Source organism: Aotus nancymaae, unplaced genomic scaffold (assembly GCF_030222135.1).
Source record: "Aotus nancymaae isolate 86718 unplaced genomic scaffold, 86718_ANA_hifiasm-v0.15.2.pri h1tg000067l, whole genome shotgun sequence".
NCBI lineage: Eukaryota > Metazoa > Chordata > Mammalia > Primates > Aotidae > Aotus > Aotus nancymaae.
The window spans coordinates 19,392,569-19,416,072 of NW_026988482.1; the positions used below are offsets into that span (position 1 = coordinate 19,392,569).

Here is a 23,504-nt window from a genome sequence, read left to right on the forward strand (position 1 = left end):
GAAATGTGGGTTTGGGAATGATAATTTAATGATGGGCCAGAAGTAATGGCACAGTAAGAAGTAGGATAAAAAATGAAGAAGAGCCCAGTACAGTGGGTTGTGCCTATAATCCCAGCAGCATTTTGGGAGGCTAAAGTGGAAGGATTGCTTGAGGTCAGGAGTTCAAGTCCAGCCTGAGCCACATAGTGAGACCCCATCTCTACAAAAAATACAAAAATTAGCCAGGTATGGTTGTATACATCTGTAGTTCTAGCTACCTGGAAGGCTGAGGTGGAAAGATCCCTTGAACCCAGGAGTTTGAGGCTGTGGTGAACTATGATCGTGCCACTGCACTCCAGCCTGGGTGACAAAGTAAGACCCTATCTCCAATAAATAAATAAATAAATGGCAGAGTCGTGGTGGCATAGAGGTTGCTGAATTGAAAATCTGGTATAGAAAAACAAAAGAGATCATTTAAGGTTAACTGCACCAGCAGCTATGGTGGTAGTTGATTTCTCTGAGCACAGACTGGAAGAGAGGTTCTCAGCCTTGCATTCAAGTTTTATGTGGGATACAGCACATAAAACTGCTTACACCCACAGGAGGATATTGTTGTACTCATCTTGCACTGTGTCTAGATGAACAAAAAGTTGGGGATTACTGGCCTAAATGGTATAGAAAACAATGAGATTGAATAAGTCAAGCCAAAACTGCAAAAATATCAGTTGTTGGACTTTAGCTAAAGGGTTTAAGAATAATGTATTAAAGGATTTCCAAGAAGCAGTTGGTCTGTGGTTCAGTTGAGTATTTCATAGAGCACAGTTTTTATCTGGAGCTGTATGTACAGCCATCATGAAGAGTGCCCCAAGGACCTAGATCTGGACTTAGACATTCGGTAAAGTAATGAAAACAGATTGAAACTATAGAAAGCCAACTCAACAAGATAAAGTGATATTCAACTGGGTTCCTTGTCTAAGCTCAGTATTTATAATTTTTTTATTTGTATGTCATTCATCCAATAAAACTCCTCAGTCATTAGTAAAAGTAGACTTTCTTGTATTACATTATACTATATGAGTTCTTAAGAGTAGAGAATATGTGTTGGTAATCTCTGTGTCTACTAATCTACTTCATAGATTCATAGAACCCATCCGGTATTTTCATTGAACTGAACTTAAGAACTGTTGAATAACCGAATGTGACGTGCTAGAGGCTCGGTATAAAGAACTCAGGCTTTAATATGGAAACGCTGAGTGACATAACACATAGGGTAGTAATAGAAGTGACTTAGCAATGAATTTAGAGGGCTATTTTTTCTTAAGTGCCTCTGTTAATTTCATTAATGTTAACTAAAAAAATCTGCTATTTTTAGTGAAAGATACATTGTCTTAAGGAAATTTTCTGTGCATAGATATGTTGCTATGAATTCTTGATTTCCTCGAAAGTCAGCTTTGTTTTAAATTCAAGCTCTCATTTTGACAGTTATGATGACAGGCTAAAAAAACAAGTCACTTTGACTTGTCAACCTTTTAAGAGGATAACAACTTATATTTAAAAATAGACCACTGTTTTAGAAATTGAAGTCAGTAGAAATTTAACTTTCGAATTCATTGATTATTATTATCGAATCCTGTTGTCAATACCTGTTTTATCTTTACAGAAATTAAAGTAAACCCCATTATTAAACAGTTAGAGCCTTATTTAGCTTCATAAAGTGAAATAGTGACATAGCATTACAGTAAATAGGTATTTTTGTTTGTTTGTTTTTAATGCCTATATTGAAGGCCCTTAGATTGTGTTTCTTTTTTAATTTCTTTTTATTTTTTTTTTTTGAGACAGGGTGTCACTCTGTCAGGCTAGAGTACAGTGGCATGATTACAGCTCACTGTAGCCTCAAAACTCCTGGGCTCAAGTGATCCTCCCACCTCAGCCTTCGGAGTAGCTGGGACTGCAGGCATGTGACACCATACCTGGCTAATTTTTTAATTTTTAGTAGAGACAAGGTCTCACTGTGTTGCCTAGGCTGATCTCAAACTCCTGAACTCAAGTGATCCTCCTGCCTCAGCCTCCCAAAGTGCTGGGATTACAGACGTGAGCCACCGTGCCCAGCCAGATTGTATTTCTTAAGCATTGACATCTTATTGATTTACCTGAACCAGATCATCACACCTCATGGAGTACGAGTTTAGCTTAAGAATGCGTAATTTTAGAGCCAAAAGTCCAGGCTGGGTAGAAGAGCACTACACTGAACAAAGACAAGACAAGACAAGTAATACTGATCATTGGGCCCTTAGAGTAGAGTGAATTGCAGCGTAGGCTAAATGCCTTTACCAGCATATCTTACAGTGCTGATGTAGCATTATAACACATGTACTCATCTGAAAGATTTCATGTCTCTTATTTCCCTAACATAACCTGGTTTCCCAGTTCTAGCATGTTCACATAGGCCCAGAGCCCCTTGACCTTTCCCAAAGCATGGTCATTGCCCAGTTTGAAGGAATCTGTGCTGAGGATTTGTTCAACATTTTGGTATATGGTAGTTTTTCCTAGTAAGGGTTCCAGGAGATTATATCATAAAAGCCAGATGGTATCTCTTATCAATTGGTCATTTCAATTACAGTTAACCCATGAAGAATATGTGTTTGAACTGTGCAGGTCCATTCTCACAGGATTTTTTTCAACCAAAAGCATATTGAAAATATCATATTTGCGCCCCCAAAACTATTGAAATAATAATAAAAGAAAATATACTATTAACAAGATGTGAAACGTATATATAGGGAAGGCCGACTTTTGGTATATGCAGGTTTGGCAGGGCCAACTACAAGATCTGAGTATACACAGATTTTGGTACCCATGGGTGGGCTTGGAACTAATGCCTCATGTATAGCAAGAGACCACTGTACTGATTTTTTAAAATATCTGTAATTACTTTACAAATAATTGTAAAATTTTTTAACCATTTCAGAGCTTTCAAATCAAGTGAATCAAGTGACTGCCTAGTAGGGAGATTCAGGCTGCCTGTAAGTCTACTAAAACCTGTTAGCCACCATGGTCATTTTGGCCATATGGAGTTTAAGTTTTATTCTTGTATTGTTTAATTCATCTTCATTACATATATAGACTATAGAGAAAAATCATAAGGAGCATATGCTGAATTATAGTTCAGAAGGAGCATAAAAGTGACAGTTCTTCAAATTTGTATCAGTCTGATCTCCTGATTTACAAATTGCATTCATTGGGTCAAAATTTTCTTTTAAATTAAATCTTGAAAGGAAGTTAAGATGGTTTTAATGTTTCTGAACACTATGTGAAACAAGAAAATATAATTACAGTATTATTTAGTATAGACTTTTAACTTTCAAAATAATTTTATCTGTTTTTGGTTTTGCTAAGAAGTGCAGGGTAAAATTGTCTTAGCATTTTTAAATTAAAATAAGAAATCATAAAAATAAATCAGTTGAGTTTTTTTGTTTTGTTTGTTGTTGTTGTTGTTTGAGATAGAGTCTCGCTCTGTCACCCAGGCTGGAGTGCAGTGGTGCCATCTCGGCTCACTGCAACCTCTGCCTCCCAGGTTCAAACGATTCTCCTGCCTCAGCCTCCCAAGTAGCTGTGACTACAAGTGCATGCTACCATGCCCAGCTAATTTTTTGTATTTTTAGTACAGATGGGATTTCACCATGTTAGCCAGGATGGTCTCGATCTCCTGACCTCATGATCTGCCCACCTCAGCCTCCTAAAGTCCTGGGATTACAGGTGTGAGCCACCATGCCCAGCCTTATTTTTATTTTTTAATATTTTTTGAAACAGGGTCTTATTTGGTTGCCCAGGATAGAGGAATTTTTTAAAAACAAAATGAGAGATTTATTAGGTCATAAAAACTCTATTTAATCTTCTTTTATACTCATTAATTACATTTTAATGTATATTTTAGGTCATGCTTTATAATTTTGAATTTCTCAGCAAATTGTGTTTTATCTTACTTCAACATTCCTTTGTTATATACCATATAAAGATGATAAAATAAAAGTTTTAGGCCGGGTGTGGTAGCTCACACCTGTAATCTCAGTACTTTGGGAAGCTGAGGTGGGCAGATCACTTGAGGTCAGGAGTTCAAGACTAGCCTGGCCAACATAGTGAAACCCCATCTCTACTAAAAAAAAAAAAAAAAAAAAAAATTAGCCAGGCGTAATGGCACATGCCTGTAGTCCCAGCTATTTGGGTGGCTGAGGCAGGAGAACTGCTTGAATCCCGGAGGCAGAGACTGCATAAACCAAGATTGTGCCACTGTACTCTATCCTGGGTGACAGAGTGAGACTCTGTCTAAAAAAAGAAAAGAAAAGAAAATGTTAATACCTAAGTAGTTTTTGAAAATTATATACAATTATAAAAGGAATGTTCCAGTTTTTTAAAAAATTAGGAAATTCTGTTCTGTGTTGTTAATTTTTGTAGTTCTATATTTTGGGTATAGTCTTAGATTATCATATTAAAACAAAAATAGCTTGTATTTGAGAGGAGCTAACCAGATCCATTTTATATAAACAAAACAATTCCATATGAAATGTCTATCTCACTGAACAAGCATGTCATTGAACTATAAAAAAAAACCATTGAATTACTATTCTTACAGCCACAAAGATACCAGTGAATGTCAGAGTTCCATTTTCTCTATTTGACCTTACCTCAAATATATTTATATTTCACTTTCGGTATCTAAACTTAGAATCAATTTTTGTGTTCATGAAATACCATATTGGACACCTACACATTGAAACTATTTCATAGAATGTTTGGGATTTGATAGTCATGATTTAACTCATGTCATGCATTTGTTTACTCTTCCCCTTGTTTATAAGCTAAGTCATTGTTTTTAAAATTACAAGTTATAATGCACAGTTTAGTGACTCAGGACCAGCAAAGTTATTTTGCTTTGCTTTGTTTCTTTTTTATAATTTTAACTATATATTGTGAACGTATTTCTACTAGTAAGTTTAAGTATTATTTCTCAAAATACTTGGTTTAGTTTCATACACATAAATACAAGTGCGTGTACATATGCTGGTTCACTATGTGAAGTATTTCTCACCATGGGTTGCCATCAGAGAAGTAGAAAAAGCTTTTGGTGCCAGATACAGTGGCTCCAGACTGTAATCCCAGCACTTTGGGAGGCCAAGGCAGGAGAATTGCTTGAGGCCAGGAGTTTAAGACCAGCTTGGGCAACATAGTAAGACCCTGTCTCTAGAAAAATAAAAATCAAAAAATTAACCAGATGTGACAGCATGTGCCTGTACTCTTAGCTACTCAGGAGGCTACGGCAGGAGGATAACCTGATCCCAGGAGGTCAAGGCTGCAGTGATCCATGATCGCACCACTGCACTCCAGCCTGGGTGACAGAGTGAGACCTTGTCTCTCAAAAAGAAAACAAAACTATTGCTCTGTTAGCTTCAGGTCCGTGAAAATAAAGGGTATTATTGATCTAAAATCCTTACTTTGTTTTATACAGTTTGAGGCCTAGGAGTGTAAAATTTATGCAATTTTAACTTTATTGTAATTTAGATCATGGCTCTTTTTTTGTTGTTGTTCTCTTAAATCCATGGAAAACTGAGCCTTGCTTGAGTTACTAAAGTATTTTATTTCAAAAACTTCATGACACTAGAAACTAAACCAAATGATTGCACAGTCCAACATTAGTCCTTGTACCTGGCATTCTGGCATTCATTTTTATGTACCTTTTAATGTTCTTTTGGCTTCATTTTATTATCGGGGTTTTTCTTTTTACTTGGATCTTATAATAATACATGCAATATGTGTATTTTATATATATATATATATATATATATATTTGCTGTAGAAACAGTGAAATCATTTTTAACCAACCTGTCTTAGTTCATTTTGCATTGCTATAATATAAAGGAATACTAGAGGCTGGGTAATTTATAAAGAAAAGAGATTTGTTTAGCTCATGGTTCTGCAGGCTGTACGAGAAGTATGGCATCAGCATCTGCTTCTGGTAAGGACTTCAGAAAGCTTCCAGTCATGGTAGAAGGGAAAGAAGAACAACATCATGTGGCAAGAGGGGAGGAGGCACCAGGCTATTTTCAACAATCAGATTTTTTGGAAACTAACAGTGAGAAGTCACTCATTAAGTCCCCTCTTTCAAGTAATTACTTTAAATATAAATGGATTAAACTTTCCAAAAGACAAATATTGGCAGAGTGAATTTTAAAAACATGATTCAACTATATGCTGTCTACAGGAGACTCACTTTAGATCCAGAGTTGAAAATGAAAGGATGGAAAAGGATAGTATTCTATGCAAATATTAACCAAAAGAGAGTTATACTAAAATCAGACAAAATAGACATTAAATCAAAAAAGATTATAAGAGATAAAGAAGGACATCACATATTAATAAAAGCCTCCATACAGCAACAAGAGATAGCAGCTATAAATATTTATCTACCAAATAACTGATCCTCAAAATATATGAAGCAAAAGTGGACTGAATTGAAGAGAGAAATTGAAAGTTCTACAGTAATGGCTGGACACTTTAAAACTCCACTCTCAATAGTGTTTAGAAAAATCAAATAGGAATAAGTAAGGAAACAGAGGACTTGCATAGCACAATTTAACCAGCTGGATCTAACAGACATACATAAGACACTCTACCTAACAAGAACAGCATACACATTCTTCTCGAGTCTATATAGAACATTTTTTAGGATGGACCATATTTTAGGCTGCAAACTAAAGTCTCAATGGATTTTAAAAGAAAAATATCACACAAAGCATTTTCTCTGACCACAATGGGATGAAGTTAGAAATCAACAACAGAAGTAAAACTGGAAATTTAACAAAATTGTGGAAATTAAAGCACTCTTAACCAGCAGATCAAAGAAGGTGCCATGTACCACATAAATATATATACCTACTATGTACCTATGAAAATTGAAAATAAAAAGAAATCACAAGGGAATATATAAAATACCATTCTGGACATAGGGGCTGGCAAAGATTTCATGCTGAAGACACCAAAAGCAATTCCAACAAAAGCAAAAATTGACAAATGTGATCTAATTAAACTAGAGCTTCTGCAGAGCAAAAGAAACAATGTATCAATAGAGCAAACAGCCTACAGAATGAGAGAAAATACTTGCAAACTATACATTTGACAAAGGTCTGATATACAGAATCTATCAAGAACTTAAGATTTACAAACTGTTGGGCACGGTGACTCACACCTGTAACCCCAGCACTTTGGGAGGCTGAGGTGGGCACATCACCTGAGGTCCGCAGTTTGAGACCAGCCTGGCCAACATGGTGAAACCCCAACTCTACTAAAAATACAAAAATTCACTGGACATGGTGGCACATGCCTGTAATCCCAGCTCAGGGGAGGCTGAGGCACAAGAATCACTTGAACCCAGGAAGTGAAGGTTGCAGTGTGCCAAGATCATGCCACTGCACTGCAGCCTGGGTGACAGTGAGACTCTGTCCCCCCCAAAAAAAAAAAAATTTTACAAGCAAAAAACAGCCCCATTAAAAAGTGGGCAAAGACATGAACAGACACTTTTCAGAAGAAGATGTACATGAAGCCAACGGTTATATGAAAAAATGCTCAGTATCACTAATCATAAGAAAAATGCAAATTAAAACCACAATGAGTTACCATCTCACACCAGTTAGAATGGCTAGTATTAAAAAGTCAGGCCAGGCACAGTTGCTCACACCTGTAATCCCAGCACTTTGGGAGGCCAAAGTGGGCAGATTGCTTGAACTCAGGAGAGTTTATGACCAGCCTGGTCAACATGACAAGACCCTGTCTCTACCAGAAATAAATACAAAAAAATAACGAGGCTTGGTGGTGTACACCTATGGTCCCAGCTGTTGGGGAGGCTGAGGCAAGAGGATCGCTTGAGCCTGGGCCAGCAGGGAGGAGGGATGCAGAAGTTGCAATGAACCAAGATTGTACCATTGCACTCCAGTCTGGGTGACAGAGCAAGGCTCTGTCTCAAAAAAAATTAATAAATAATAGATACTGTAGTCAGGTCGCAGAGAAAAGGGAATGCTTATTCAGTGTTGGTAGGAGTGTATATTAGTTAAACCATTGTGGAAAGTAGTGTGGCAATTTCTCAACTTAAAACAACTACCATTCAACTGAGCAATCTTAAGACAGGGTATATACCCATAGAAATACAAATCATTCTACCATAAGTACACATGCTGTCATATCTTCATTGCAGCACTGTTCACAAAAGCAAAGACATGGAATCAACCTAATGCACATCAATGGACTGGGACTGGTTAAAGAAAATGTGGTACATATATATAATGGAACAGTATGTGGCCATAAAAAGGAATGAGATTGTGTCCTTTGCAGGAACATAGATGGAACTGGAGGCCATTATCCTTACCAAACTAATGCAGCATCAGAAAACCAAATACTACATGTTCTCACTTATAAGTGGGAACAAATTAATGAGAACCAATGGGCACAACAAAGAAAACAACAGACACTGGGGACAACTAGGGTGGGGAGGAAGAGAGAGGGGAAGGGGTTGAAACAGTAACTGTCAGGTGCTACACTCAATACCTGGGTGACAGGATCAATCATACACCAAACCCCAGCATGTTGCAATATACCCATGTAACAAACCTGCACATGTACTCCTGAATCTAAAATAAAAGTCAAAATTATATCTAGGGAGGAGAGGAGGAGAGAGGAGAGTGGGAGGAGGGAGAGGATCAGGAACAATAACCATCAGGTACTATGCTTAGTACCTGGGTGATGAAATGGTCTGTACATGAGATCCCCGTGACATGAGTTTGCCTACATTAACAAGTTTGCATATGTTAACCTGCCCATGTGCCCCAGACCTAAAATACAAGTTAAAAAAATTAAGAATTTTAACTCAAAACAGATCATAGACTTAAATGTAAAACATAAAGTACTAAGACTCTTAGAAGAAAAAGGAGGGGAAGATCTTCAGGGGGGATATGAAGAGAGGTTGATTAATGGGTCCAGATATACAGTTTGATAGAAAAAAATAAGATCTGCCAGGCACGGTGGCTCACGCCTATAATCCCAGCACTTTGGGAAGCCGAGGAGGGCAGATCACCTGAGGTCAGAAGTTTGAGATCAGCCTGGCCAACATGGTGAAATGCCATCTCTACTAAAAATACAAAAAAAGTAGCCAGGCATGGTGGCAGGTGCCTATAATCCCAGCTGCTCAGGAGGCTGAGGCAAGAGAATCACTTGAAACCAGGAGTCGGGGGTTGCAGTGAGCCAAGATTGTGCCACTGCACTCCAGCCTGGGAGACAGAGTGGGACTTCAGCTCAGAAAAAAATAAGATCTGTCTGATAGATCAGTAAGGTGACTATAGTTTACTATCATCAGTCGTGTATTTCAGAATAGCTAGAAGAGAATAATTGGAATGTCTAGCATAAAAAAGAAATATTTAAGGTGATGGATATACCAATTACACTGATTTTATTTTTACAAATCATATGAATATTAAATTACTGAATGTACCCTGAAAATTTTTTAAAATAAAATGTTTGATTAACAATTTTGAGGAAAAAAAAGAAAATACAGATGAATGAAAATAAAAACACAATATACCAAAACTTATGGGACACAGCAAATTCAGCCAAGCAGTGCTAAGGGGGAAGTGTATATCTATTTTAAGTGTAACACATTTAAAAAACAAGAAAGATCTCAAATCAGCAATCTAACTTTACACCTTATGGGATTAGAGAAAGAAGAATAAATGCAAAACTAGTAGAAGGAGGGAAATAATAAAGATTAGAGCAGATAATCAAAATAGATATTAGATAAACAGATAATAGAAAAAAAATGATAAAATCAACAAAACCAAAAATTGATTCTTTGAAAAGATCAACAAAATTGACAAACCTTTAGCTAGATGGACTAAGAAAGAAAGAAGACTCAAATTACTAAAATCAAAAATGAAAGTACCAATTAGTACCAATTCCACAGAAATAACAATTATAAAAGAGTACCGTGGGCAGTTGTACACCAACAAGTTGGGTAACCTAGATAAAATGGAGAAATTTCTAGAAACACAAAATCTACCAAAACTAAACCACAAAGAAATAGAAAATAATGAGACTGAGTCAGTAATTTTAAATTTCCCAACAAAGGAAAGACCTGAACTGGATGGCTTCACTGGCAAATTCTACCAAACATTAACAGCCATACTTCGCAATCTTTTCAAAAAGAAACTGAAGAAAACACTCCCTAACTCATTCTGTGAGACCAGCATTACCCTGATACCAAAGACAGACAAAGACACTGCAAGAAAAAACCACAAATCAATATCCTTTATGAATGTTAATGCAAAAAGCTTCAACAAAATCCTAGAAAAATGAATTCAGCATATTAAAAGGATCCTATGCCATAACCAAGTGGGATGTATTCCTAGAGTACAAGGATGGTTCAATATACAAAATCGATTGGTATGATAACACATTAACAGAATGGAGAAAACCCACATGATCATTTAAATCATACAGAATGATCATAATGCAGAGAAAAGCATTTGACAAAATTTAACATCCTTTCATCCTAAAGACATTCAACAAACTAGAAATAAAGGAAACTACATCAACATAATAAAAGCTATATATGAAAACCCACAGCAAACATCATTCTCAATAGTAAAAGACTTAAATTTTTTATGTAACATAAGGAAGTAGGCAAGGATGCCTACTTTCAGCACTTGTATTCAACATACTACTGGAAGTCTTTGCCAGAGCAATTAGGTAAGAAAAAGAAATTAAAGTCATGTAATTGGAAAGGACGAGGTAAAATTACCTGTTCACAGATGATAATGGTCTTATACATAGAAAATTCTGAAGATTCCACTGAAGAATCTATTAGAACTAATAAGCAAATTCAGCAAATTAGCAAGATACAAAATCAATACACAAAAATCAGTTGTATTTCTGTATACTAGCAACGTGTCCAAAAAGGGAATTACAAAAACAATTCCATATACAATAGCATCACAGAGGACTAAATGCTTAGGAATTGACTGAAGAGATGAAAGACTTGTAGTACAATGAAAACTATAAAACATTTCTGAAAGAAATTAGAGATGATACAAATAAATGGAAAGGCATTCTATGATCCTGGGTCAGAAGATAATATTATTAAGATGTCAATACCCAAAGCAATGTACAGATTTAATGCACTCCCTATCAAAATTCCAATGACATTTTTTGCACAAATAGAAAACCCATTCTAAAATTAGAATCTCAGGGGACCTCAAATAACCAAAACAATCCTGAAAAAGAAGAGCAAAGCTGGAGAATTCACATTTCCTCATTTCAAAACTTACTACAAAGCTATAGTAAACAAAGCATTGTGATACTGGCATATAGGCCAGGCATGGTGTGGCTCAATTCTGTAATCCCAGGACTTTGGGAGACTGAAGCAGGAGGATTACGTGAGTCCAGGAGTTTGAGACTAGCCTGGGCACCATAGTGAGACCCCATCTCTATAAAAAGAAAAATACACAAACATATAGGCTAATGGAATAGAATAGAGAATACAGCAATAAATCCTTGCATGTATGGTCAACTGATTTTCAACAAGGATGCCAAGACCACTGAATGGGGAAAAAATATTTTCAATAAAAGGTACTGGGAAAACAGGCCACACGCAAAAGAATGAAGTTGGACACCAACTTTGTACCATATACTAAAAATAACTCAGAATGGATCTTTGACCTAAATGTAATACCTAAACTATAAAACTCTTAGAGGAAATCCTAGGGCAAAAGATTCATTTTATTGGATCTGCCAGTGATTTCTAGGATATAAAATCTAAAGCACAGGCAACAAAAGAAAAATAGACAAATTGGACTTCATTAACATTTTTAAAGTTTCTGCACTAAAAGACTATCAACAGAGTGAAATGGCAGTTCACAGAATGGGAGAAAATATTTGCAACTCATATATCTGATAAAGGAATTAATATCCAGAATAGATAGAGAACTCTTAAAACTCAACAACCAGCAAACAGCCAAATTCAAAAAATGGGCAAAGGACTTGAATAGACATTTCTTCAAAGAAGGTATATAAATGGCCAATAAGCCCATGAAAAGATACTCAACATCATTAATCATTAGGGAAATGCAAATTAAAACTACAGCAAAATTTGATATATTCTAACAGTGGAATGTTAGCCTTAAAAAGGAAGAAATTCTGCCACAGGCTACAACACATGAACCTTCATGCTACATGAAATAAACCAGTCACAAAACGACAAAGAGTATATGATTCTACTTATGTGAAGTACAAGGAGTATTCAAATTCATAGAGACAGAAAATAGAATGGTGGTTGCCAGGGGCTGGAGGGAGGGGAAGGGGTGTTAGTGTTTAATGGGTACAGAGTTGAGTTGTGCAAAATGAAAAGAGTTGTGACGATTGCTGGTGGTGATAGTTGCACAACAATGTGAATGTACTTAAGACCACTGAACTGTACACTTGAAAATGACTAAGGGGCTGGGTGCAGTGGCTTATGCCTGTAATCCCAGCACTTTGGAAGGCCGAGGTGAGAGGATCACTTGAGCTTAGGAGGTCAAGACCAGCATGGGCATCATAGTAAGACCCTGTCTCTAAAAAAAAAAAAAAAGAAAAAAACTTTTAAATTAGCCAAGCTAATTAGCCAGACATGATCACACCACAACAAAGTAAGACCCTGTCTTTAAAAAAAAGATTGGGAAAAATATATTAGTGATTACTAATATTTACTTGTTTATAGGTAATTTCATTTTAAATAAAATTAGCATTTTTTAAAAGTTATTGCTTAGTAGAGGTTAAACAGTCTAGCTTACTTGGTATTTTACTATTGAATAAGTATGCGATTTCTCTATTTTATCTCAATAGTAATTAATTGGACTTCTCACCATTGAAAACAGAGGCTCTGAATTTTTAAATGTCTATGATTATAAAATTTAAGCTAAGAATTAAAATGATTTATGTGGCAAATTCAGGCAGTAATGATCCTTTTAAAATCCAATAGAGTATTCTCATTTAGAGAGTAATTTAGAACTTTATCTCTGACCTAAAGTATGGTTAGACAAGGTAACCATGTGTTTCCACATCGGTCAGGAAGGTGCTCTTCTCTTTACCTTATGATTTAATTTGGGTAGTCAAATTGCATACCATCTAGTGATCTTACTATGGTGACATTCAAATTAAGTACATATTAGATAATAAAGGACTCATCTTTCCCTCATAGGGGTAATAGGGTAATGGGGTACATCATGTGGAGACAAATTATTATACAAACAAGCTATGATTGGCTCAAAAAGGAATACTGAACAAGTATTACAGCCAATCACAGGACATTTGGGAGCTCAGAAAGAGTCTGAAGTAAATATAGCTCTTGGCTTACTTGCATTTTTCATAGTTTTTGCTTCATGTGGGAAAAGATAATTCAGAGTTGTTTAATGGGAATCCTCATCGCCACATTCATTTTTCTCTAGACTATTGGAATAACTTGCTAAGGATCTTTCTGCCACCAGTTTCTCTTCCTTGCAACCTGGATTCTACATTCCCTCTATGTTCCCAACTTTACCATAGGCTTTGATCACATTACTCCCCTTAATAGCACATGCATTATTTAGAGGAGATCCCAGTTGTAGCCTGCAAATACTCAGTGATTTATTAAATTTCATGGAACTTGATAAATAAGAAAATACTAATAATAGACACATTTTTGGGGAATTTTTGAAAGATAGAAAGCAGACGGGTTCAGAACTGTGGAGAAACAAGCCAGCTAGAATGCCTGCTATCACTTCTATAATGTATTTGTCCTGGAGAGTCTGTCCAATGCATAATTAGAAACAGAAATGGGAGATATAAATATTGGAAAGGCAGAGATACACTTACACTATTTACAATTGTCAGTAAGAAAATCCAAGGAAGGCTGGGCACAGTGGTTCACCCCTGTAATCCCAGCACTTTGGGAGGCCAAGGCGGGTGGATCACTTGAGGTCAGGAGTGAGACCAGCCTGACCAACATGGAGAAACCTTGTCTCTACTAAAAATACAAAATTAGCCAGGCATGGTGACGCATGGCTACTTGGGAGGCTGAGGCAGGAAAATTGCTTGAACCCAGGAGGCAGAGGTTGCAGTGAGCCAAGATCACTCCACTGAACTCCAGCCCAGGCAACAGTGTGAGACTCTGTCTCAAAAAAAGCAAAAAAAAAAAAAATCCAAGGGAATTTTATTAGTCAAGAGTTTTTGGTTGCCAACAAAAGAAACCAGCTCTATCTAATGTAAGTAGAAAACCGCAAGGATATCAAGTCTCTGGTCATATTTACAGAAGATTGGAGAACATGGTTGAGAAAATGTCCAGATGCATATGAGCTGAGAAGAGACTCTCACTTTACTTTAAATACTTTTGTGCAGAGTGTTTTTACCCTAAAAAAAAAAAAGGTAGATCCATATACTTATTTAAATTGGTTTGTTTGTTTTTTAAGAGATGGGGTCTTGCTATGTTGCCCAGGCTGGAGTGCAGTGGCTATTCACAGGCGTGATCCCACTACTGAACAGCACGGAAGTTTTGACCTGCTCCGTTTCCGACCTGGGCCGGTGCACCCCTCCTTAGGCAACCTGGTGGTCCCCCGCTCCCAGGAGGTCACCATTATTGATGCCAAACTTAGTGCAGACACCTGATTGGCATAGCGCACTACAGCCCAGAACTCCTGGGCTCAAGCGATCCTCCCACTTCAGCCTCCCGAGTAGCTGGGACTACAGGCACGCGCCACCACGCCCAGCATTTAAATTGTTTTAAAGAAAATATAGGGACTACTGATCCTGAAAAAGCTAATGAGCATAAAAAATAATTCTGAACATTTATCTCTGATTACCTTCACCTGACCAGTTAGTTGCATTGATTTGATCAAAATTCAGAAGCACATGATGGTGTCTCTTGTACATAAGCACCAAAACTAAAAAGAAAATCTTTTGCTGATTTTATTTTCGGTTTTGTTTTTCACATACTCAAGAATAAAGATATTCTCTACAATTTTTTTTCTCTAGAGAAATGCTTACAAACTAGCCAGCAACTTATACTTTCTTTTTTTTAAGCTATTTTTTAATTTTAATTTTGACATAATTTCAGACCTACATAAAATTTGCAGGAATAGGGCCAGGCAGAGTGGCTCACACCTATAATCCCAGCTACTCAAGAGGTTGAGACAAGAGAATCACTTGAGCCAGGAGGCAAAGGTTGCAGTGAGCTGAGATTGCACCACTGCACTTCAGCCTGGGCAACAGAGCCAGATCTTGCAAAAAAAAAAAAAAAAAAAAACGCACACACTTAAAAATTAGCAACACCTGTAGTTCTTTCTACTCCCGAGGCTGAGTGGGAGGATTGTTTGAGCCCAGGAGTTAAAAGTTACAGTGAGCTATTGATGGCAGCAGTGGCCCATCTGGAGTGGCCACTGCCAAGACACTGGCTGCAGAAGGAGAGACCTGGTGGGGCCTGTGTGCTCCACAGAGCTGGTGTGGGCTGGGAACAGTCAGGAGCCCCACCCGCTACTGAATTGTTGGGGTGGGAGCCCCATGCTCCCCAGCACAGCTGCAGCTGCCCAGCCACCTACTCTGGACTGGGACATCTCTGGGCTCTCAGGGTTCTGGGAACCCCCGCCTCCACTGACTCGGAAGTGTCTGCTCCTACTCCCTGGCCTCTCCCCACTCCCAGTGCCCGCTCAGGGGCAGAGCAAACTTGCGGCAGAGCCTGGGCACTATCGCAACCTGGCCATGTGCGTGCACACTCAGAGTGGCGCTGATATGCCAGTCCCCTGCTGTCTTGGTCCCCTCCAGACTTTGGGTGCTGATGAGCATGGGAAGGAGTCATGGTGAGGGTGGCTAAGGGCAGCATCGGTCCAGGCCTGCAGGCACCCCTCAGCACAAACACCCTAGGCACCATGGATGGCATATTGATGGCAGGAGATCCCCGATGAAACCCCACCTTCAAGCCAGAAACAGCCTGAAGCTTCAGGTTTGGGCTGCCAGGTTTTTTTTTTGTTTTTTTTTTTTTTGAGGTTTTAATTCATTTTTATAAAATCTGAGCTGGCTGAGCTTCAGGGTACAGTGACAGCTCAAGGAAGGGTGGGATTATCTGCTGGTCCTCACCTCCCCAAGTCGGGGAGAAGGAGGTCTCATGCCAAAAGCTGCAACTCCTTTCAGCTCCCAGTCAAGGCTCAAGGCTCAAGCAGGAGGAGGGGATGGGCGAAGTGGGAGGGGAAAGCTCCTGAGGCTCAGACACTTCACTTCTAGGTGAAGTCCTTGGCCCAAAGTGAGGACTTCATTGACGACCATTCAGCCAATCAGATGATGCTTTTTCCAGGCCCACCAGGAAAAAGCACCTTTCTGAGCCCATAAAAACCCAGAACTCACACACACTCAGACATCAGGACTACCAGCTGTGGGAAAGAGTTACCCACTTCAGTTCTCCATTATGTTGAGGCAACCTGCCTGCAGAAAGGAGCTACCCACTGTGATCTTCTCTCTGCTGAGAGTTGGACACTCGGGACGACCTGCCTGCAGAAAGGAGCTACTCACTTCAGGTCTCCTGAGAACTGTTCTGTCGCTCAAGGAAGCTCCTCTCCAACTTGCTCCCCCTCCAGTTGTTCACGTACCTCATTCTTCCTGGACGTGGGACAAGAACTTGGGACCACCTAATGGCAAGACTTAAAGAGCTGTAGCATGAACAGGGCTGAAACACACCCCCTGCTCACCACATTATGGGCAAAAGAAGAGAAAAACTGCAGCCCTTCAAGGAGCCCAGACCTAGGGGCTTCCCAAATCTGGGCTATGACACACTCTTTGGGGCTCTGCAGTTCCCAGTGCCTCCAAGCTTCCGGGCACCACCACGTTCCTTGGTTCCCACAGTATTAGCTGCTTATGGTACACTTGGTCTAGCTGCAGTCTTGCATAGAGCTAGCACCTGTGCCAGCACATGGAGTTGCTCACTCTGCTGCAGCCAGCACGCCTGGCTGTGCGTAGTGGCTGGACCTTGTGCTCGTTCACACACCCCTTGCCACTCTGCACCTGGCTGGCCCTTGGCAGATGTGGAATCTGGGTCAGTAGTGTAAGCTGAGTGCATCCTGCCAGGCCAGGTGGGCAGAATGAGCCCAGTGGGCACAAGCAAAACTTGGACAAAGACACCACTGACCATAGAGGTTTCCAAATGGAAAAGTGACCCCAAGGATCCCATGACACTATGATTGTGCTGTTGCACTCCAGCCTGGGCAACAGAGCAAGTCCCTGACTCTAAAATAGAGAAAATTTGCAGAAATAATATAAAGAAGTCCCATGTAACATCCACCCAGATTCCTCAGATGTTAATTTTATACCACATTTGCTTTATCATTCTCTATATAAATATACTTTTTTTTTTTGAGACGGAGTCTTGCTCTGTCATCTGGCTGGAGTGCAGTGGTGTGGTCTTGGCTCACTGCAACCTCTACTCCCTGGTTCAAGCAGTTCTTCTGCCTCAGCCTCCCGAGTAGCTGGGATTACAGGCACATACCACCATGCCCAGCTAATTTTTGTATTTTTAGTAGAGACGGTGTTTCACCATGTTGGCCAGGATGGTCTTGATCTGACCTTGTGATCCACCTGCCTCAGCCTCCCAAAGTGCTGGGATTACAGGAGTGAGCCACTGCACCCAGCCTTATATATTCATTTTAACTATAGAAACTATATATGTGTGTGTATATATATATATATGCATGCACACGCACACACATTTTTCCCTGAATCATTTGAGTAAGTTGCAGCCACAATAGCCCTTTAAATACCTAGGTTGTACTTTTTAAAATAAAAACATTTTCTTATATAAGAAAATAATTTTTTAAAATTGCTTTTCTAAACCGTTAGAAAAAAAAGAAAATAACAAAAATCAAGAAATTAACACTTATGACAATAGTATTAGCTAACCCCTAGATGTTCCTCAAATGTCACTCATTTTCTAAGCACTGCCCTTTATTAGGAGAAGAAAATCCCAAATCATGAGCCACATTTGATTGTCAAATCTCTAGTCTTCTTTAATCTGGAACAGTTCCTCAGTGTTTTTTTGTCTTTCATTACCTTGATGAATACAAGCCAGTTATTTTGTAGAATGCCTTTCCATTTGTTTATCTGATGTTTCCTCATAATTAGAATCAGATTATTCAGTTTTTTACAGGCATACCCCAGAAGTGGTGTTGTGTTGTTTTCAGTGGATTATATAGGAGGCGTGTGATGTATATGTAACCCATTACCAGTGATACTAATTTCTTCTAGAAAGTTACAGGTTTTTTACTCTAATTATTTTCTTTTAAGGAGATACTTAGGGCTATGTAAATATCCTTTTACTCATTAGATTTTTACTCCCTTGCTCGCTTTAATATTCATTGATGATTCTTGCTTGAATGACATATTACTCTGCTGGTTGCCACATGTTGATTTCCTCATTTCACATCTCTTCAGGGTGGTGCCTATGTCCCCATCCTCCCTTGAGTACTCCCTTACTTTCTGGTTCACCAAATTGTTCCAGAATCATCTGGACTGTTCCTGCCCCAAAGTTTGATTCAGCAGTTTTTCCAGGAAGCTCTGGTTCTTTCTAGTAGGGAATGGTGTGTAAACACCAACATCTCAGTGCTACGTGTGCTCAGTTGCTACTAATCCTCTCAGTGGCCAAAGCTAGGAAACAGGTATCTTCATCTTTATACCTGTATATATTAACAACCATGTTTAGAGCCTTTGTTTTTACTTCAGTGTTTAGAAACAAAACACAAGTACTGTTAAGCTAGACCAGTGATTTTTATACATTAAGTGTAAGAATTCCAAAAATCAATTCATGACTGTGTAATTATAAGATCATATTTGAATCTATGTTGTAGAACATTTGGGCCCCAAACCAAACATGGTGTGTCATTTAGTAATTCGTATGTCAGTAAATCATGCTTTCTCTTACATGATTTAAAGTAAGTTGAGTAACATGTATTAATGAGTGAGGAAAAGTTAGAAAATTGTAATGCCATATCAACAGTAGTAATGTAAATTAAGGTATTTTTACCTACTTGATTACACACCATGCAGAAGTGACAAAATTTTTACCAATATTCTTAAAGAGGATATAGGAAGGATTATTAATTGCTACACAAAGTCAGTGGATTAAAAAAAATTGAACACTTTCACCTAGAGGATAAGCTTCCAATTCCATTTCTCAATGTGCAAGACCCTTCATGGTCTGACCACACTTCACCCCCAGTGCCTCTACAGTCTCTTCTATGCCCTTCTCTCCCTCTAAGCATCCTGTCATCTGGGCATATGAGTTCATCTCATAGATCCTTATGTACTAATATGATTGACATGCCATTCTCTCTCACCTACCTGGAAAGATCTGATGTATCTCTCAGGTTCCAGATCACATATTACCTGTTCTATAGAATCTTCCAGGAATAATTACTTCTTCTTTTCTCATGGTAGTTCTTATATTCTATTCTAATTGCTTATTTCTATATTCCTTGTTAGATCTGTCTTCCTTTAAAACAGGGACTTTATCTTCCTTGCATAATGATTTGTCAGTTTCAATATTCTAACCTTATAATTTTTAAATGCTTTAGATCACAACATCTAAAACATTTAAAGTGACTACTAAGAAACCTAGTGCTCGCTCCAGCAGTACATATACTAAAAATGGAATGAGGCCAGGCACAGTGGGTCACGTCTGTAATGCCAGCACTTTGGGAGGCCAAGGTGGGGGCATCACTTGAGCCCAGGAGCTCAAGAGCAGTTTGAGCAACATAGCAAGACCTCATCTCTACAAATAATAACTTTAAAAAATTAGGTGGCCATGGTAGCACATGCTTGTAGTCCCAGCTAGTAGAGAGGCTAAGGCAAGAGAATCACTTGAGCCCAGGAGATTGATCACACCAGGCTAAGGCTAGAGGATAGCTTGAGCCCAGGAGGTCGAGGCTGCAGTGAGCCATGATCACACCAGCCTGGGCAACATAGGGAGACCCCCATCTCAAAAAAATTAGAACAAAACAGAGAAGATTAGCATGGCCCATGAATTTTGTTTGTTTGTTTGTTTGTTTGTTTGAGACGGAGTTTCGCTCTTGTTACCCAGGCTGGAGTGCAATGGCGCGATCCCGGCTCACCGCAACCTCCACCTCCTCGGTTCAGGCAATTCTCCTGCCTCAGCCTCCTGAGTAGCTGGGATTACAGGCACGCACCACCATGCCCAGCTAATTTTTTGTATTTTTAGTAGAGACGGGGTTTCACCATGTTGACCAGGATGGTCTCAATCTCTTGACCTCATGATCGACCTGCCTCGGCCTCCCAAAGTGCTGGGATTACAGGCGTGAGCCACCGCGCCTGGCCCTTGTTTGTTTTTTGAGATGGAGTCTCGCTCTGTCACCCAGGTTGGAGTGCAGTCGTGTGTTATCAGCTCACTGAAACCTCTACTTCCTAGGTTCAGGCGATTCTCCTGCCTCAGCCTCCCAAGTGACTGGGACTCTAATTTTTTTTGTATTTTTGGCAGAGACGGGGTTTTACCGTGTTAGCCAGGATAGTCTCAATCTCCTGACCTCATGATCCACCCGCCTCAGCCTCCCAAAGTGCTGAGATTACAGGCGTGAGCTACCACACCCGGCCAAAAAAAAATTTTCTTAAAGAAAAAGTGGCCAGGCGCGGCGGCTCATGCCTGTAGTCCCAGCATTTTGGCAGGCTGAGGCAGGAGGATCACTTGAGCCCAGAAGTTTGAGCCCAGCAACAAAATGAGACCCAGTCTCTATTTAAAAAAAAAAGAAGAAGAAGAAAGGGAGCCTCTGGTTTTCTTGGAGTTTTCTCTTGCATAGTAATGCCTAGGGCCCACCCCCACCACTTTGTTTTGGAATCTGAAATGTTCCCCTCAGCCCAGAGTCACTTTGCCATCCTACCCCCCACCCCCAACTCCTGCAACAGCTCTTCAGCCTCCCAGGACTCCGTCCAGGTCACTCATTTCTCTGGACTCCCCTTGGGGAGCCAGTGACCCCGAGCAGTAACAAGCACCCCTGTGTCATGACGATTATAGCACCAAGTGAGAGACAGTTTCTACAGAGGCAGTGCTGCTCTCTAGAAGGCCACACAGGCTTTCAGCTCTTTTCTGAAAGCTATTCTTCCTAATCCTTAAAGCATTTTTAATATTTATTTCTTCTTGTAAGACAATTGAGGTAAACATTCTAAGAAATACAGGTTTAGAGAACGTCTTTCTGCTGAGCTTATTATAGAGTTAATACAGTTGAGATGAGACTGAAACTGGACATTTGGTTGGGTAGAAAGGAATGGAGGTGTCAGTGAGCACCAGGGCAGTGAAGAGACCCATCTGGAAGAAGACTGTGGCAAATGACTGGATTGGCAAAGTCTGACCAGTGGAGGGACTAGGTTACAGGGATGTGGGAATCAGCATTGGGAGCTCAGGGTAGTAATATCCAAAACTAAAATAAAGGGGAAACTGGAGTCCACCCAGCAAGAATCTACAAAGTAATCTTCATGTTCCTTCATCAGGACCCATTGCCTCTTAATTGTCACTAGTCCCGTCGGATATGTCTGTCAAGTTTGACTTTTACACCTGTTTAGCTCCATTACATTTCCTCACTTGCTTCATAATTCGTATCAGTTCTATGCTCCCCTATGTGTATGACTGACATCAGTGAAGATCTAGTGTAGCCTACTGAAGGTTGTAATAAACATTCTTTGAAGTATTTTTAATTTTTAAAAAATTATTCTATCTCTATAAATCTAGTGACTGGTTTGATGTAACTAAAATTTAATTTTTTAATATGTGAAGGAAGTTGTCATAGCTAGAATATGATTTGACAGGTGTTGGCAGTTCTCCAAGCAACTTATTTTAAAAGTAGGTGTTCCAAGAAAGAATACATAGAAGTAAAGGTTTGATTGAAAACTCAGTTTAGCACTGGGTCTGCTTTAAGATAATGTATGTGTCCTTTTTTTTTCTGAGTACAATTTTTTTTTTTTTTTCTGAGATGGAGTCTTGCTCTGTTGCCCAGACTGGAGTGCAGTGGCGCCATCTCAGCTCACTGCAACCTCCACCTCCCCAGTTCAAGTGATTCTCCTGCCTCAGCATCCTGAGTAGCTGGGACTACAGGCATGTGCCACCACACCCAGCTAATTTTGGTATTTATAGTAGAGATGGGGTTTCACCATGTTGGCCAGGATGGTCTTGATCTCTTGACCTCATGATCCACCTGCCTCAGCCTCCCAAAGTGCTGGGATCACAGGCATGAGCCATCGCACTTGGCCACAATTTTTTTTTTAACTTTTAGGTTCAGGGGTACATGTGCAGGTGTGTTATATAAATAAACTCGCATCATAGGGGTTTGTTGTGCTGTTTATTTCATTACCTAGGTACTAACCCTAGTACCTAATAGTTATTTTTACTGATCCTCTCCCTCCTGCCATCCTCTACCCTCAAGTGAACCCCAGTGTCTCTTGTTCCCGCATTTGTGTCCATGTGGTCTCATCATTTAGCTCCCATTTATAGGTGAGAACATGCAGTATTTGGTTTTCTGTTCCTGTATTAATTTGCTAAGGATAATAGCCTCTAGCTCCATCCATGTTCCCATGAAATACATGAACTCATTCTTTTTTATGGCTGCATAGTATTTCATAGCATATATGTACCACATTTTCTTTACCCAATCTGTCATTGATTGTCATTTAGGTTGATTCCAAATCTTTAATATTGTGAATGTTCAAGTGCATGCATGTGTCTTTTAATAGTAGAAATATTATATTATAGTTAGTATTGCAAAGTATATATCTCTCTCCTTTTTCTTTCTAGATCCTGGTTAGATAACAATGGAAAAAGTGCTGTTAAAAAGCTGAAGAACAGTTTGCCACTTAGAAAAGAACTAGATCGTTTAAAAGATGAGCTGTCTCATCAATTGCAACTCTCAGATATCAGGTAATAGAAAAGATTACCTAATTTAAAAATTAAAATGAATATGAATTACCTACTGATAAGCTTTTTCAGCAGCTAAATATTTGCATCTTTAACTTCAGTTATTCTGATAACTGAGTACTCTTCAATTATCTTTATGAACATAATGAAATGTTCATCTATGTAAGAAAACTCTTATTAATTTCTTGTTTTAAATATTGAAGTAAGGCTGAGCACAGTGGCTCTTACCTGTAATCCCAGCATTTTGGGAGGCTAAGGTGGGAGGATCACTTGAGCCCAGGAGTTCAAGACTAGCCTAGGCAACATATGGAGGCCCCATCTCTACAAAAACTTAAAAAATTAGCTAGGCACTGTGGCATGCACCTGTAGTCTCAGCTACTTGGGAGGCTGAGGCAAGAGGATCACTTAAGCCCAGGAGTTTGAGGCTGCAGCGAGCTATAATTGCATCACTGCTCTCTAGCCTGGGTGATAGAGCATGACTTCATCTCAAATTATATGTATGTTACTTAAGTAAGGTTTAAGTTTTTAG

At 39.1% G+C, this 23,504-nt stretch overlaps 1 protein-coding gene across 6 annotated transcripts in view; it reads left to right on the plus strand.

The window, feature by feature from the left end:
* TCAIM (T cell activation inhibitor, mitochondrial) overlaps nt 1-23,504 on the plus strand; it is a 69,877-nt gene that overhangs the window by 25,028 nt on the left and 21,345 nt on the right. For all 6 annotated transcript variants that reach the window (XM_064366979.1, XM_012470719.2, XM_012470725.3 and 3 more), the window contains one exon: nt 22,856-22,978. In XM_064366979.1, coding sequence (XP_064223049.1) covers nt 22,856-22,978 — 123 coding nt within the window. The remainder of the gene's footprint in view (nt 1-22,855; nt 22,979-23,504) is intronic.